Source organism: Mizuhopecten yessoensis, unplaced genomic scaffold (genome assembly GCF_002113885.1).
Source record: "Mizuhopecten yessoensis strain PY_sf001 unplaced genomic scaffold, ASM211388v2 scaffold716309, whole genome shotgun sequence".
Taxonomy (NCBI): Eukaryota; Metazoa; Mollusca; class Bivalvia; order Pectinida; family Pectinidae; genus Mizuhopecten; species Mizuhopecten yessoensis.
Window position 1 is genome coordinate 178,422 of NW_018480052.1, and position 17,952 is coordinate 196,373.

The 17,952-nt window shown below is 35.2% G+C and overlaps 1 protein-coding gene across 1 annotated transcript; it reads right to left on the reverse strand.

Moving 5' to 3' along the window:
- Positions 1-252: 252 nt before the first annotated feature.
- On the reverse strand, positions 253-17,900 carry LOC110442891 (angio-associated migratory cell protein-like). Its single transcript, XM_021486751.1, has 11 exons — positions 17,723-17,900; positions 16,644-16,775; positions 14,918-15,037; positions 9,004-9,143; positions 8,254-8,398; positions 7,649-7,732; positions 6,495-6,610; positions 6,014-6,087; positions 2,192-2,282; positions 1,748-1,902; positions 253-834 (listed from the first exon to the last, which is right to left on the reverse strand). Exons 1-11 carry the CDS (start codon positions 17,820-17,822, stop codon positions 759-761), a joined length of 1,233 nt encoding a protein of 410 aa, XP_021342426.1. The 5' UTR covers positions 17,823-17,900; the 3' UTR covers positions 253-758.
- Between the last annotated feature and the right edge of the window lie 52 nt (positions 17,901-17,952).

Consider the following 17,952-nt stretch of genomic DNA (forward strand, 5'->3'; position numbering starts at 1 on the left):
GGCATCATTACCTGTCAAATCTCAGGGACAATAAAAAAATCTAAAATTCAACGGTAGAAGGGTTTTTAAGGTTTTACCTCTATATCCCTTATTGGGCTCCCTTCCTCTGCCCCCAGGGGGGCTACACTAACCGTTTGTACAACAAAGGCCCAATGGGCCTGCATCCCTCACCCGATATTTAACTCACACTTGTAACCTTAAAAGTGATCTAAAATAAAACTACAGGCAAAGTATCAGTATTTATGACTATTTTTAAAAACATTTGACCCCTGTGACCTTGAAAGTCGAACAAGGTCATTACGTTGAACAAACGTTATAGCCCTTCATCAATCTCAGCATAAAAATGACCTTTAAAGTGGGTCAAGGTCATTCAAATTAAAAACAGCTTGATAGCCCTTCATCCAAGCATGCTACTGGTCAGATATCAACATTCTATACCTTATGGATTTTCAGGAGAAGTCGTTTAAAGTTTTAAACATATTTGACCCCTGTGACCTTGAAATGTGTAGTTAAAATGGCAGTATACATAGTTCACTGTGATCACCACAAGTGTAAGTAGTAGCTCTGTCTCCAGTATACATAGTTCACTGTGATCTGTACAAGTGTAAGAAGTAGCTCTGTCTCCAGTAGTCGTTTAGACACAATGGCGAATTATCTGTCCGTCTCTGTTCACTGATATAATTGTGACCAGTCTGTTCACCTCTCTAGAGGTGACATTTTTAAAGGCGTAAGTTAACATGTTCCGAGTTCTGTCTGTCTCATCGATCTGGTGTGTGAAGGGAGAAAACTCTTGCTGTTTTATCATCTGACACGGTTACCATGGTTTCCCCATCTCTGAAAAGATCAAAAAAAATCTGTCAAATCAATAAAAGTGTTGATTATTTGTCACAATTTCAATACTTTGACTTCAAATAAAACAGTCTTAAACCTATTTCTGAACGATGCGGTTCAATACAAAAGATTTTCTTTTACCAATCAGATGAAAATTCAAAAGAGGGTATTTACAATAGTCTGTATATGAATTTACAGTGAAACTTGTGTAATCTGACACCGTCATATCCAGCAAACTGGCTGGTCAGAATAGACAGGTTTTATTTGACAATTTTTATACATGAGATTATATTATTTTAAATAAGATTGTTTGGGACCAGTCAGTCTTGAAACATTGCGACACACTTGATTAGCACAATGTTTGTGTATAAAGTTAAACTTTAATACGTGAGATTATAGTATATGTCAGACATGACAGTTTGTCGGAATACCCAGGAGTCAGATTACACAGGATTAACTATATATGTACAGTGACATAAAACAGGATTAAAAAGGTTTTAGATTACACTAGTTCTATTTCATACGTATTGTAAATAACTTCCAAAACTTTTCACAGAAATTTGGTAAGAGAGACTATCATGTATCCAAATGTCAGAGTCACAATTTTAAAGTAACTCTTATATCTTATTGTTTCTATCTTGAATTTAAGTCATCATATGATAGGAAGAATGCAAAATCTGAGAGACAATATTTTTCACTCTCACTAAACACCAAAATGCTTGACCCAGACGTGAACTACATGTATATACCGTACCTGTTATTAACATTGAAACCTAGAATATCCTCTGTATCTTATTGACATTTAAAATTTGGTTTTGAGTCCAAAATTGTTTCATGAACCTGGGATGCGTATTATAGCGATCACATGATCGTGTGCCTGGAGAGGTTTTATTAAATACAAGCATGTATACATTACCTTGACAAGTCCAGGTCCAGTATGGAGTCTGTGTGACCGGACCACTGGTTGACACACTGACCATTGCGACCGTCCCACAGACGCACAACACCGTCCAGACACGCAGTGTATACCAGGGGGGCAGTGGGATCCCACTTAAGTCTGACTACACCTGCCTATAACACAGATATTTGTATACACAAACATGCCTGCATGTATACTAAAGACATAAAACATCTGAGAATGAAGTTTTCATACAAAAATAATTTGATCTCATTTGAAATGTACTTGGAGGGTAGGCAATGTCCCTGTTTGTAAAAAGGCAGTTCCATATAGGAATTGAAGAGTCAAGGTCCAAAGCTATTAATTAAAACTATCACAAACATTTTTTCTCTCATAAATTATATTTTAAAATATATTAAAATTGTGTTGAAAAATAATTTTCTCTAAGACTTGGTGCCGTACCTCATGTTGACAGTTGCTTCGAACAATCTGTGTTGGCAGGTCCCATATACAGAGGGTACCCTGTAGTGTTCCAGTGGCTGCCCATGTCTGTCTGGAACAACAAGCAAAACAGTGTTTTTACAGCAAGAATTTTACTTGTTTAAGTTACAAAAACACAAAATAACAAGAGGCCCAATGGGCTTGAATAGCTCACCTGGTATTAATCTCACAAATAATCTTTAAAGTGGACTAAAATACAGCTACAGGCAGAATATCAGTGTTTGACTCATAAGAAACTATTAAAAGATTTAAACATATGACGCTTGTGACCTTGAATGTCGAACAAGGACGTAAGGTTGAACAGAGTTTATAGTCGTCCAACCAAGCATGCTTCTGGCAAAATATCATTACCCTGGACCTTTTGGTTATACAGAACAAGTCATTTAAAGATTTAAACATATATTGACCACTGTGACCGTGCATATGGGTGAAGGTCATTCATTTGAAAAAACCCGGTAGTCCTTAATCCCAGCATGTTAATGGCCAAATATCATCACCCTTAGCCTTTTGCTTATTGAGAAGAGGTCGTTTAAACAAACAAAGGTTTTAAACATATTTGACCCCAGTGACCTTCAATATATGTTGAGGTCATTCGTTTGAATAAACTTGGTAGTCCTTCATCTAAGCATGGTACTGGCCAAACAGCATCATCCAAGGACTTTATTATTGAAAAGATGTTGTTTAAAGGTTTTAAACATATTTGACCATTGTGACCTTGAATAATTGTCAAGGTCATTCATATTAACAAACTTGGTAGTGCTTCATCCCAGCATGCTACAGGCCAAATATTATAACCCTCAGCCTCTTGGTTATTGAAAAGAAGTAGTTTTAAACATATTTGACCCCTGTGAACTTGAAAATGGGTGAAGGTCTTTTGTTTGAACAAACTTTGTAGCCCTTCATCCAATCATGATACTGGCCAAATATCAACACCCTTAGCCTTTCAGTTACTGAGAATAAGTTGTTCAAAGGTATTTAACATATTTGACCCCTGTGACCTTGAAAATAGATGAAGGTCATTCATTTGAACAAACTTGGTAGCCCTTCATCCAAGCATGTTACTGGCCAAATATCATCATCCAAGGCATTTTGATTATTGAGAATAAGTTGTTCAAAGGTTTTTAACATGTTTGAACCCTGTGACCTTGAAAATAGATGAAGGTCATTCATTTGAACAAACTTGGTAGCGCTTGATTCCAGGATGCTACTGGCCAAATATCATCATCCTAGGCCTTTTGGTTAATGAAGAGAAGTTGTTTAAGTAAAAAGTTGATGCCGGACAGACGGATGCCGGACGACGGACGCCGCACCATGGCATAAGCTCACTTGCCCTTTGGGCAGGTGAGCTAAAAATGAATATGTTTTGCTAAACTTCATTTGTAATGGCCCAAGTCTACCTTTCTTATTTGAAGATGTTTGTTTACACTGAAATATGCTATAGCCAGCTACTGTATGCTCTCTACCAAACTCTATAAGTCCCTAGAAAGTCATGATAAACCAGAGGTTACGTTATCTGTAAAAGGTTATGCTATCATAATCCCATCATCTGTGTGTACTGCCACAACCAGTGGTTCACACTCACATTTTGATACATCAGTTACGGCCAGGACCACTTAATACTTAAATTTCACATATTAGCATAATCTCTGAAAAACAGGCAACCAATACAACTTTTCCCTTCATTACATATTAAACTTTTCAGTTGCCTTTGCCCAAGGATGCTCCAGGTCAAACCTAAATGGTACATGTAAGAAGAAGGATTTTAAAGATTTAAACCTCAAATTCCTCTTTTGAGCCCTGCCCCTCTGCACCCAAAGAGGCCACACCCACAGTTTATACAAAATTGAGTCATCTTGGCCAAAGGATGCTCAAGGCCAAATTAGGATAAAACCCATTTATCCCTATGGTAGGAGAAGAATATGAAAGATTTTACCCCATTTTCCCCCATTGGACCTGCCCCTCTGCCCCCAAGGGGTCCGAAATCACTGTTTATACAAAATTAAGTCCCCTTGGCCTTAAGATGCTCCAGACCAAATTGGGATGAAATCCATTAATCCCTAAGGTAGGTGAAGGATTTTAAAGGTTTTACCTCTATTTCCCCTATTTGGACCCACCCCTCTGCCCCCAGGGGGTCCACACCCACAATTTGTACAAAATTTAGTCGCCTTGGGCCAAGGATGCTCCAGACTAAATAAGGATAAAATCCCTTCATTCCTATGGTAGAAGAAGGCATTTCAAGATTTTACCTCTATTTCCCCTATTGGGCCCGCCCCTCTGCCCCCAGGAAGGCCACATACACCATTTCTACAAAAGTAACTGCCCTTGACCTAAGGGTGCTTCAGACCAAATAAAGTCAAAATCTATTGGCCTGTTTGGGACTAGTAGTGTTTTAAAGGAAAAGTTGACGGACGGACGACGGACGCCGTGCCTTGGCATAAGCTCACCAGTCCTTCGGAATAGGTGAGCCAAAAAGCTGTGGAGTTAAGACAGAATGGTGAATCACACTAGAATATTCTAAAATAAATCTGCAGATCTCTACAGAGTTATCAATACTTACTGTATACAGAACTCACAGGCCTCTACAGAGTTATCAATACTTACTGTCTACAGAAATCACAGGCCTCTACAGAGTTATCAATACTTATTGTCTACAGAAACCACAGACCTCTACAGATGTATCAATACTTACTGTCTACAAAAACCACATGCCTCTACAGAGTTTTCAAAACTTACTGTCTACAGAAACCACAGGCCTCTCAGAGTTATCAATACTTACTGTCTAGAGAAACCACAGGCCTCTACAGAGGTATCAATACTTACTGTCTACAGAAACAACAGGTCTGTTGAGTTATCAATACTTACTGTCTACAGAAACTGCAGGCCTCTACAGAGTTATCAATACTTACTGTGTACAGAAACCACATGCCTCTACAGAGTTATAAATACTTACTGTCTAAAGAAACCACAGACCTCAATTTATGTTTCAATTCCTACTGTCTACAGAATCCACAGACTTCTACAGAGTTCTCAATACTTACTGTCTAGAGAAACCACAGGCCTCTCAGAGTTATCAATACATACTGTCTACCCCCCCCACAGGCCTCTACAGATTTATCAATACTTACTTTCTACAGAAGCCACAGGCCTCTACAGAGATATCAATACTTACTGGCTACAGAAACCACAGTCCTCTACAGAGGTATCGATACATACTGTCTACCGAAACCACAGGCCTCTACAGAGGGATCAATACTTACTGTTTACAGAAACCACAGACGTCTACAGAGTTATCAACACCTACTGTCTACAGAAAGAACAGGGCTGTTGAGTTATCAATAGTTACTGTCTACAGAACCCACAGGCCTCTACAGAGCTATCAATACTTACTGTTTACAGAAACCACAGACCTTTACAGAGGTATCAATTCTTACTGTATACAGAACTCACAGGCCTCTACAGATTTATCAATACTTACTGTATACAGAACTCACAGGCCTCTACAGAGATATCAATACTTACTGGCTACAGAAACCACAGTCCTCTACAGAGGTATCGATACATACTGTCTACAGAAACCACAGACCTCTACAGAGGTATCGATACATACTGTCTACAGAAACCACAGGCCTCTACAGAGTTATCAATACTTATTCTATACAGAAACCACAGACCTCTCCAGAGTTATCAATACCTACTGTTTACAGAAACCACAGGCCTCTACAGAGTTATCAATACCTACTGTCTACAGAAACCACAGACCTCTACAGAGGTATCAATACTTACTGTTTACAGAAACCACAGGCCTCTACAGAGTTTTCTCCTTCCTTCATTGACTCACATTTAAATGTTGACAGAACCTACAAGGAAAACATTTATCTTCAAATACAGTAAAATCTCAATATAATATATATAATGCATCATCTGACATTTGACACCTTGCTTCCCCAGCATATTACAAGGTCCCTTTTCTCTTTTTCTGAAGTATTCCTTTGTATAATTTCTTCAATTTATCGCCAAATCCCTATATAACTCTAACCTTTTACTGGACAGTATAACAAGGTTTTGAAACTCTAAACTTTCACTGGACAGTATAACAAGGTTTTGAAACTCTAAACTTTCACTGGACAGTATAACAAGGTTTTACGGTTTATATCTGACCAGCTTTAAGAGATACCACAAAAGTACAATGCTTCCCAACAAGGAAAATGTCTGTGACGTGATTGTGAGGCTTGTTTTGTTATTTCTCCATTATTTATGTACCAACCTTCCCCGTACTGGTGTTAACGACCTTGGACGTGACATCAGTTGACCCTGTCATCACCATCGAGTTGTCATGGTGACAATCCATACACACCACCGTTGAGGAGTGGCCGTCTCGACCTACAAACAACATGGAGTGATGTCATAGCATTAACCCGTTCACCCCTAAAGTCATGTTTGAACCTTACCAAATCAAAGACTAGGCAAGTCCAGTTTAAATATGCAGGGGTAAATGAGTTAATTCAACTAAACCTCTGTCAAATCACCAACATCTAAATTTCAGGTTTATCAAACACTTATTTCTTAATAAATAAAAAAAAATGCACAATGCCAACTACTTAATTTTTATAGACATTAATTTTTCATGACTGAGCATTAAACATCTTACTTGCAAGGTGACATGGAATATTCCATTTAAATATTTACCCTGCTCATGGACATAAAAATAAAATCACTTGCCTACTAGATCACAAGTTGAATAGGTGGTGACCGTATCTCAAATATGATGGGGTGGGTTATATATTCCCCTGGAATAACCCTAAATTAGTTTTCAGATGTTAACAAAATCATTCTCTGATTTAAAATAATTACCTTCAGATAATACAACATCATTAAACTCTATATTTGAAATTTGGTGGCAAAAAAAAGGTCATTATTCAAATCAGAATTTGTTTTCTGCATTCTTATTATACAATTGTGTTACATTTTGTATTATGAAGTGATTGATGAAGAATTTCTGAAAAGGAGGGAGCCCCAACTTTACACATCTGCATATTGCCTTGAGGTCTGAAGTGCAGGGGAGATAATCTCATTTTAACTCATTTTTTTACCCCTGAAGACACATTTGAACTCTTCCAATTCAAAGGTGGGAATAGTTCATCATAAACTTTCAGGGGTGAATGAGTTAATGGTAAAAAGCAAATTTCAGATCTGCTTATGCTATTTTAATGATCAAACTAGACTTATACAAAGTTAGGTACTATATTTAAGACCTACCAGATATGGTCTTCATCATGTCAGCTGTTTTCATGTTCAAACTAGACTTATACAAAGTTAGGTACTATATATAAGACCTACCAGATATGGTCTTCATCATGTCAGCTGTTTTAATGATAAAACTCGACTAATACAAAGTTAGGTACTATATATAAGACCTACCAGATATGGTCTTCATCATGTCAGCTGTTTTCATGTTCCAAACCTTGATGGCACCATCATCGTATCCGACACATACACGCTTCCCTGGAAAATACAAAGCGAAGTCTGTTGAAATCTATGTTATAGACAAATTATTGAAAAAAAATTACCTGCCTTTATGATGATGCAAACCTGTACAAACACATATGACAGTAAGGTCACATTTAATTTTATATTTGATTCTTGCAATTTTATTTGTTGAAATATGGAATGGGCTTTCAAAAATTATCACAACACGAAATTCATGTTTTAGGGTAATTGTTTAGGCCCCTTTATTTTCTAGCTCAAACTTTTACCGTTGTAAATTGTATAGGTGTATGAAATACACCAGATCTATGGTAACTTAATGTTTATTCTTACTAATAAAAAGAACCACAGAAATATTTTTGTGACGTCGACCACAATAGGAGTTGGCAGAGTTACACATTCTTTGAGTGAATAAGACACAATTGTGTGACCTTGAAAACAGAAGATCACAGAGTAAGGAACCATGATGAAAAATTCAGTTAATTTCTGTGATCACACACAAAGAGAAATTAAAAAAAATATACAAAAGTCTTAAATACCATCAGGTAGGATCCGTCCCACGCCTGCTGTACAGCCGTGGCCCTGAAACGTCTTACAATCACCGTCAGGAATCTTCCACATCCACACATCACCATCCACGGTGCCCGACAACAACACTGGTGCCAGTGGGTGCCACTGTAACCACTGGTAAACAAAGAATGGCACTGACATCGTAACCAAGGTAACTAGGAAGTGAGGGTGTCACTTTAACTCATTCACCCCTAAAGACTCATTTGAACTCTTCTAATTCATAGGTTGGAATAGTTCATTGTGAAACTGCAGGGGTGAATCAGTCCAAGCATATTAGGTTGTCATGGTAATCTAAAGACAGTAAAAGTGACGGAGCCATGGTAACGTATGGTAACAAAAAGGATTAAGTGCCACGGTAATACAAATGTATATAAATGTAATAAAAGTCTGAAGCAAGTTACATCCTTTGTTCCTGACATATTACTTTATCCAACTGAAGAACAGGAAACATGCTGGTAGACAGAAGTTGAGAGTTAAGATATCCTCTACATGAATGAGACAGTCAACAACAGTTGATATGTGTGGGGTTCGCATGTTTATAAATCATGGGATATACCTTATCAAACTGACTATAGGTCCATCTGTTTTTAAGATGAAATATGCATCCCCCAACCCAACTAGACATATTTATAAACCTTTCAATGAAAACAGCAAGAGACAATGGTAACTAACATGGGAATTTACCCCATCATATCTTCATTTTATTCAATTTTACTCACCTCTATGTCTGAACACTCAAATGACCACACTTCAGCCTTCGTCTCCACTTTCCACACCTTGACCAGTCCACTGAGGTCAGCTGTGGCCGCGTATACCCCGTTAAAACTAAATCCTACAGAGGTCACAGAGTCTTTGTGTCCTGCCGAGGAAAACAATAACAAAACTAGTATCCACTGATAGACAATCAGAAAACTAGAATCTACTGATAAACAACCAGAAAACTAGTATCCACTGGAAAACAATCAGAAAACTAGTATCCACTGATAAACAATCATAAAACTAGTATCCACTGATAAACAATCAGAAAACAAATATCCACTGATAGACAATCAGAAAACTTGTATCCACTGATAAACAATCAGAAAACTAGTATCCACTGATAAACAATCAGAAAACTAGTATCCACTGATAAACAATCAGAAAACTAGTATCCACTGATAAACAATCAGAAAACTAGTATCCACTGATAAACAATCAGAAAACTAGTATCCACTGATAAACAATCAGAAAACTAGTATCCACTGATAAACAATCAGAAAACTAGTATCCACTGATAAACAATCAGAAAACTAGTATCCACTGATAAACAATCAGAAAACTAGTATCCACTGATAAACAATCAGAAAACTAGTATCCACTGATAAACAATCAGAAAACTAGTATCCACTGATAAACAATCAGAAAACTAGTATCCACTGATAAACAATCAGAAAACTAGTATCCACTGATAAACAATCAGAAAACTAGTATCCACTGATAAACAATCAGAAAACTAGTATCCACTGATAAACAATCAGAAAACTAGTATCCACTGATAAACAATCAGAAAACTAGTATCCACTGATAAACAATCAGAAAACTAGTATCTACTGATAAACAATCAGAAAACTAGTATCCACTGATAAACAATCAGAAAACTAGTATCCACTGATAAACAATCAGAAAACTAGTATCCACTGATAAACAATCAGAAAACTAGTATCCACTGATAAACAATCAGAAAACTAGTATCCACTGATAAACAATCAGAAAACTAGTATCCACTGATAAACAATCAGAAAACTAGTATCCACTGATAAACAATCAGAAAACTAGTATCCACTGATAAACAATCAGAAAACTAGTATCCACTGATAAACAATCAGAAAACTAGTATCCACTGATAAACAATCAGAAAACTAGTATCCACTGATAAACAATCAGAAAACTAGTATCCACTGATAAACAATCAGAAAACTAGTATCCACTGATAAACAATCAGAAAACTAGTATCCACTGATAAACAATCAGAAAACTAGTATCCACTGATAAACAATCAGAAAACTAGTATCCACTGATAAACAATCAGAAAACTAGTATCCACTGATAAACAATCAGAAAACTAGTATCCACTGATAAACAATCAGAAAACTAGTATCCACTGATAAACAATCAGAAAACTAGTATCCACTGATAAACAATCAGAAAACTAGTATCCACTGATAAACAATCAGAAAACTAGTATCCACTGATAAACAATCAGAAAACTAGTATCCACTGATAAACAATCAGAAAACTAGTATCCACTGATAAACAATCAGAAAACTAGTATCCACTGATAAACAATCAGAAAACTAGTATCCACTGATAAACAATCAGAAAACTAGTATCCACTGATAAACAATCAGAAAACTAGTATCCACTGATAAACAATCAGAAAACTAGTATCTACTGATAAACAATCAGAAAACTAGTATCCACTGATAAACAATCAGAAAACTAGTATCCACTGATAAACAATCAGAAAACTAGTATCCACTGATAAACAATCAGAAAACTAGTATCCACTGATAAACAATCAGAAAACTAGTATCCACTGATAAACAATCAGAAAACTAGTATCCACTGATAAACAATCAGAAAACTAGTATCCACTGATAAACAATCAGAAAACTAGTATCCACTGATAAACAATCAGAAAACTAGTATCCACTGATAAACAATCAGAAAACTAGTATCCACTGATAAACAATCAGAAAACTAGTATCCACTGATAAACAATCAGAAAACTAGTATCCACTGATAAACAATCAGAAAACTAGTATCCACTGATAAACAATCAGAAAACTAGTATCCACTGATAAACAATCAGAAAACTAGTATCCACTGATAAACAATCAGAAAACTAGTATCCACTGATAAACAATCAGAAAACTAGTATCCACTGATAAACAATCAGAAAACTAGTATCCACTGATAAACAATCAGAAAACTAGTATCCACTGATAAACAATCAGAAAACTAGTATCCACTGATAAACAATCAGAAAACTAGTATCCACTGATAAACAATCAGAAAACTAGTATCCACTGATAAACAATCAGAAAACTAGTATCCACTGATAAACAATCAGAAAACTAGTATCCACTGATAAACAATCAGAAAACTAGTATCTACTGATAAACAATCAGAAAACTAGTATCCACTGATAAACAATCAGAAAACTAGTATCCACTGATAAACAATCAGAAAACTAGTATCCACTGATAAACAATCAGAAAACTAGTATCCACTGATAAACAATCAGAAAACTAGTATCCACTGATAAACAATCAGAAAACTAGTATCCACTGATAAACAATCAGAAAACTAGTATCCACTGATAAACAATCAGAAAACTAGTATCCACTGATAAACAATCAGAAAACTAGTATCCACTGATAAACAATCAGAAAACTAGTATCCACTGATAAACAATCAGAAAACTAGTATCCACTGATAAACAATCAGAAAACTAGTATCCACTGATAAACAATCAGAAAACTAGTATCCACTGATAAACAATCAGAAAACTAGTATCCACTGATAAACAATCAGAAAACTAGTATCCACTGATAAACAATCAGAAAACTAGTATCCACTGATAAACAATCAGAAAACTAGTATCCACTGATAAACAATCAGAAAACTAGTATCCACTGATAAACAATCAGAAAACTAGTATCCACTGATAAACAATCAGAAAACTAGTATCCACTGATAAACAATCAGAAAACTAGTATCCACTGATAAACAATCAGAAAACTAGTATCCACTGATAAACAATCAGAAAACTAGTATCCACTGATAAACAATCAGAAAACTAGTATCCACTGATAAACAATCAGAAAACTAGTATCTACTGATAAACAATCAGAAAACTAGTATCCACTGATAAACAATCAGAAAACTAGTATCCACTGATAAACAATCAGAAAACTAGTATCCACTGATAAACAATCAGAAAACTAGTATCCACTGATAAACAATCAGAAAACTAGTATCCACTGATAAACAATCAGAAAACTAGTATCCACTGATAAACAATCAGAAAACTAGTATCCACTGATAAACAATCAGAAAACTAGTATCCACTGATAAACAATCAGAAAACTAGTATCCACTGATAAACAATCAGAAAACTAGTATCCACTGATAAACAATCAGAAAACTAGTATCCACTGATAAACAATCAGAAAACTAGTATCCACTGATAAACAATCAGAAAACTAGTATCCACTGATAAACAATCAGAAAACTAGTATCCACTGATAAACAATCAGAAAACTAGTATCCACTGATAAACAATCAGAAAACTAGTATCCACTGATAAACAATCAGAAAACTAGTATCCACTGATAAACAATCAGAAAACTAGTATCCACTGATAAACAATCAGAAAACTAGTATCCACTGATAAACAATCAGAAAACTAGTATCCACTGATAAACAATCAGAAAACTAGTATCCACTGATAAACAATCAGAAAACTAGTATCCACTGATAAACAATCAGAAAACTAGTATCCACTGATAAACAATCAGAAAACTAGTATCCACTGATAAACAATCAGAAAACTAGTATCTACTGATAAACAATCAGAAAACTAGTATCCACTGATAAACAATCAGAAAACTAGTATCCACTGATAAACAATCAGAAAACTAGTATCCACTGATAAACAATCAGAAAACTAGTATCCACTGATAAACAATCAGAAAACTAGTATCCACTGATAAACAATCAGAAAACTAGTATCCACTGATAAACAATCAGAAAACTAGTATCCACTGATAAACAATCAGAAAACTAGTATCCACTGATAAACAATCAGAAAACTAGTATCCACTGATAAACAATCAGAAAACTAGTATCCACTGATAAACAATCAGAAAACTAGTATCCACTGATAAACAATCAGAAAACTAGTATCCACTGATAAACAATCAGAAAACTAGTATCCACTGATAAACAATCAGAAAACTAGTATCCACTGATAAACAATCAGAAAACTAGTATCCACTGATAAACAATCAGAAAACTAGTATCCACTGATAAACAATCAGAAAACTAGTATCCACTGATAAACAATCAGAAAACTAGTATCCACTGATAAACAATCAGAAAACTAGTATCCACTGATAAACAATCAGAAAACTAGTATCCACTGATAAACAATCAGAAAACTAGTATCCACTGATAAACAATCAGAAAACTAGTATCCACTGATAAACAATCAGAAAACTAGTATCCACTGATAAACAATCAGAAAACTAGTATCCACTGATAAACAATCAGAAAACTAGTATCTACTGATAAACAATCAGAAAACTAGTATCTACTGATAAACAATCATAAAACTAGTATCCACTGATAGACAATCAGAAAACTTGTATCCACTGATAAACAATCAGAAAACCAGTATCCACTGATAAACAATCAGAAAACAAGTATCAACTGATAAATAATCAGAAAACTAGTATCCACTGATAAACAATCATAAAACTAGTATCCACTGTTAAACAATCAGGAAACTAGTATCCACTGATAAACAATCAGAAAACTAGTATCCACTGATAAACAATCAGAAAACAAATATCCACTGATAGACAATCAGAAAACTAGTATCCACTGATAGACAATCAGAAAACTAGTATCCACTGATAAACAATCAGAAAACCAGTATCCACTGATAAACAATCAGAAAACCAGTATCCACTGATAGACAATCATAAAATTAGTATCCACTGATAAACGATCAGAAAACTAGTATCCACTGATAGACAATCAGAAAACAAGTATCCTCTGATAAACAATCATAAAATTAGTATCCACTGATAAACAATCAGAAAACTAGTATCCACTGATAAACAATCAGAAAACTAGTATCCAATGATAAACAATCAGAAAACCAGTATCCACTGATAAACAATAAGAAAACTAGTATCCACTGATAGACAATCATAAAATTAGTATCCACTGATAAACAATCATAAAATTAGTATCCACTGATAAACAATCATAAAACTAGAACCACTGATAAACAATCAGAAAACTAGTATCCAATGATAAAAGCTAAGTTTGTTTTTAACACAAACAGGAACTGAAAACTTATTTGGCACTGGCCATTTGCAATCATCAACAGATGTTTACGAAAGTTCGCAATTTTAGTTTTCATTTCCTATTTGTGTTCAAAATAAACTTGGCCTTGTTTTTCATACCAAACTGATGAATCTTATTCTGATTAGTATTCACTGCATAATCTGGAAACCTTTGTACAATAGAACTGTGGACATATTCATCTGCAGTACAGGAGATTTCTATCCATATTTTTGCTGGTGTAGATTTCTATCCATATCTAATTGTGTAGACAATCCACATGAAGTGGCAATAATTGCATTGTCACGATGAAATACATCCTTGATATCCAGGGGTTTTGCTCACTTTATCGCTCTCTGCACCCTGTGTTTTTGACTTTTTGTTCATGAAATTATTCTGAAATAAGAACTGCCAATAAAATTGTTTTATGAAGCAAATTTTTGCAGGTCGATAAAATTATTTCATAGATTATTTTAAGATTCAAGTAAGTGTTTATTTATTACATATATAAATCACCTCCACACTCCATGATGCATTCCCCATCTGTCGCTGACCAAATGTAAGCCTTGTCATCTTGACCACCAGTCACCACCATTTTTCCTTCATGTGGATCAATGCCTACACTAAACACAGCATCTGAAACAAAAACTAGTTAGAGTAAAATACAACTGTTAAATTCAAGCACATTCTTATTGACTGAATATTAAATTATGGAAATTATGGAAAATGGATGGAAATTGAATTTACCTGTGTTATTTAGGCGTTTGTTTAAAGAGTGAATATAAACTTTATTTATTTTACAATAATTATGAAACAAATCATATAAACTGATATGAATGACTCTTGTTGGCCTGGATGTAATTAGCATACAGAGGGTCTTAATGTGGGAGGAAACCAGAGTACCTGGAGAAAACCCACATGTTCATACAAGCATGCATGCAGGCAACTTTTAGTTTAAATCAATTTTATTGTAACAAAATATAAATGGATTGGACAAAAGTTATTTCAATTTTTTTCTTACATCCTTTCCGTAACAAATAAATATAAATATATAATTAATGGCAACTCAATATCATTTCCTGTCCGATCAAGGAATCGAACCCTGGGTGTCTTGATGAAAGGTGAGAGTGCCAACCACTGCACCACCAGACCACCCACTGTGATTTATTATCAAATGTACATTAGGATTAGAGAAGCACATACCGGTACCTATAATTTCATGGTTTGACACTAACTTTTTGTTTCGTAATTCGATCGCTCTAGAGTAAAGGTAAAAGGCAGTGGTAATCATACGTACAACCTACCACATGTCAACCTCCTGTAGCAATAAAACCCAATACATTTTGACAATCAACATAAAACATTCCTGAGAAAGCTCTTTTAATTTTGGCCCCTGAAAAAAACCCATCCTTTTGGTGCCCATCCGTAATGGTTGGAGGCCGAGAAAGTATGGCCACTGTTTAAAAAATTTGGCTACTGAAATTCAAACATGGCTATTTTTTTGGCTACTGATTTTTTAGGTCCATGGTGAGCCCTGCCATGAATCTCAACTTTAAGCTGAGGTGTATTAATACAAATTTGGTTTGAGTGAATTCAACTCTTATTGTTAGGCAATCCATTTTCATATTTGTATACATCTGGTTGCAGATTCTATTTACATTGTTGAGAGTTCTATTTAAATATACATATTTATATCTGGATGGAGCTATAATTGTATGGCTAAATCTTAACTTCACTGAACGTTGAGTAATGTATCGCTCCTTACCACTTGTATATTTTGCATTATATCTTAGTCTTACCAGCTATAAAGCACCTTGTACATGTAGTTCTAACACCTGTATGTTTTGAAATTCAACTGTAGCGGAACTGGAATCGGTCGATACTCAGAGACCAGGTAGTTCAACTAGTAGAGTGTCCGACTAGAGTTTTGAGGATCACTGGTTCAAACCTAGCTGGGTTGGTCATGCTTTTTCCTCTCCTATCACATTTGGTGCTTGTGACCAACCCTTTTTAAGTACTGGGTGAAATAATCGCTTGACAACAGGATATCTGAATATGGATTGTAAATAGTGTTATTTTCGAAGGCAAAGACTTAGAAAAAACAGGTAGGAATTTAATGAAACTGGACTGGGGCGATCGTCAGCGACGATGCATATGGTATGACAATTGGAAGAGCGTCTGTCTAGAGTTCGGAAGGTCAAGGATTCAAACCCCTGTATGGCCGTGTATTTTCCTGCTTTACCTGTATGATTGGAGAAGACAACACTTGCATCATCTTTCACTTGACTGCCTCCCCTAGCTTCTAACTCATCCTCAAACTCGTCAGCTTCCTCCTCATTTTGGAGATCCATCTCATTAACAGCATGAGAAACATCTGTTTAGTATAGAAAAGTGTGTTAATTTCAATTCGCTCACGGAATCAGATTGAATGCTATCTATATATAAGTCTGTGGTTCATTCAATAATTTCCCTTGTCGTCAAACATATATATACTGCTGTGGATATTCAAGTGAGCAGATGTTAACTTGATTTACATGTAAGCCTATGATACATCATAAATTATTTCTGAAACATCATAAATGGTATTGACATAATGCATGAGCTATAGCCTAGTACTAACGGCCTCCTCTCAATATATAAAAAAAAATCTCGTCGTCATGTAGCTACATTATCGCAGCTTCAGTCACTGAGGTCCAGTACACTTTGCCGAATGAGCTTAATTTAGCTGTAAAGACCAAAACGAGCTCTAATGACCTATAATTATAAGCTATCTGAAATAGGTCTTTTGAACTATTTTCGTGTGATTTTCTTTTTTAAGGAAAACGAAACAAAGTCGCTTTAGAAAGAAGATTTTATCATTATTTTGATAACAAAAGACATTAAATATAAGTATTCCTTTAAAAAAATAATGATGTATAAAAAATCGGAAATTTTACATTAAACATCTAAATGTATGCTTTTTGAAGTCAACATTACCATAAACCTTATTGTTTTATGCGACTTTGCTTTAATTTAATGAAAATTGAAATCCGAGAAAATATAGCTCAATACAGCTATAATTTATAGGTCTTTATAGCGGGGAATCGGCAGAGTGTACTGGACCTGATCATGAGAGCTACTCAAACTTACTGTAAAGAATTCCAATCCTTTTAATGACAGTACCGTGAATTGATAGTTTGTTGTTATAGGAAAATGATACGCAGACAAATTCACAAACACACATAACACATTTACTACAAAATCGACATCGATATAGGCCTAGCTATAATACAGTATATCATCTCATCATGCATCTGTTTCACAATCAAGTGCAACTCTTACCTTCGTCTTCATCTTCAAGCTCGATTACTTCAACGATATCATCAGGATTGAGGGAAAACTCGTCTTCGACATTATCATGATTTGTATTTTCATCTTCCATACTGCCTGTAAACAATACAAAATTATTTAAAGAAAATAGTTCTTGAACGATGACAGCGAAACGTGGTTTCAGCTCAATGTCAATTCAACGCTCTAATAAGTCATTCTTTAAATCTAAGGGTTGATGTGAC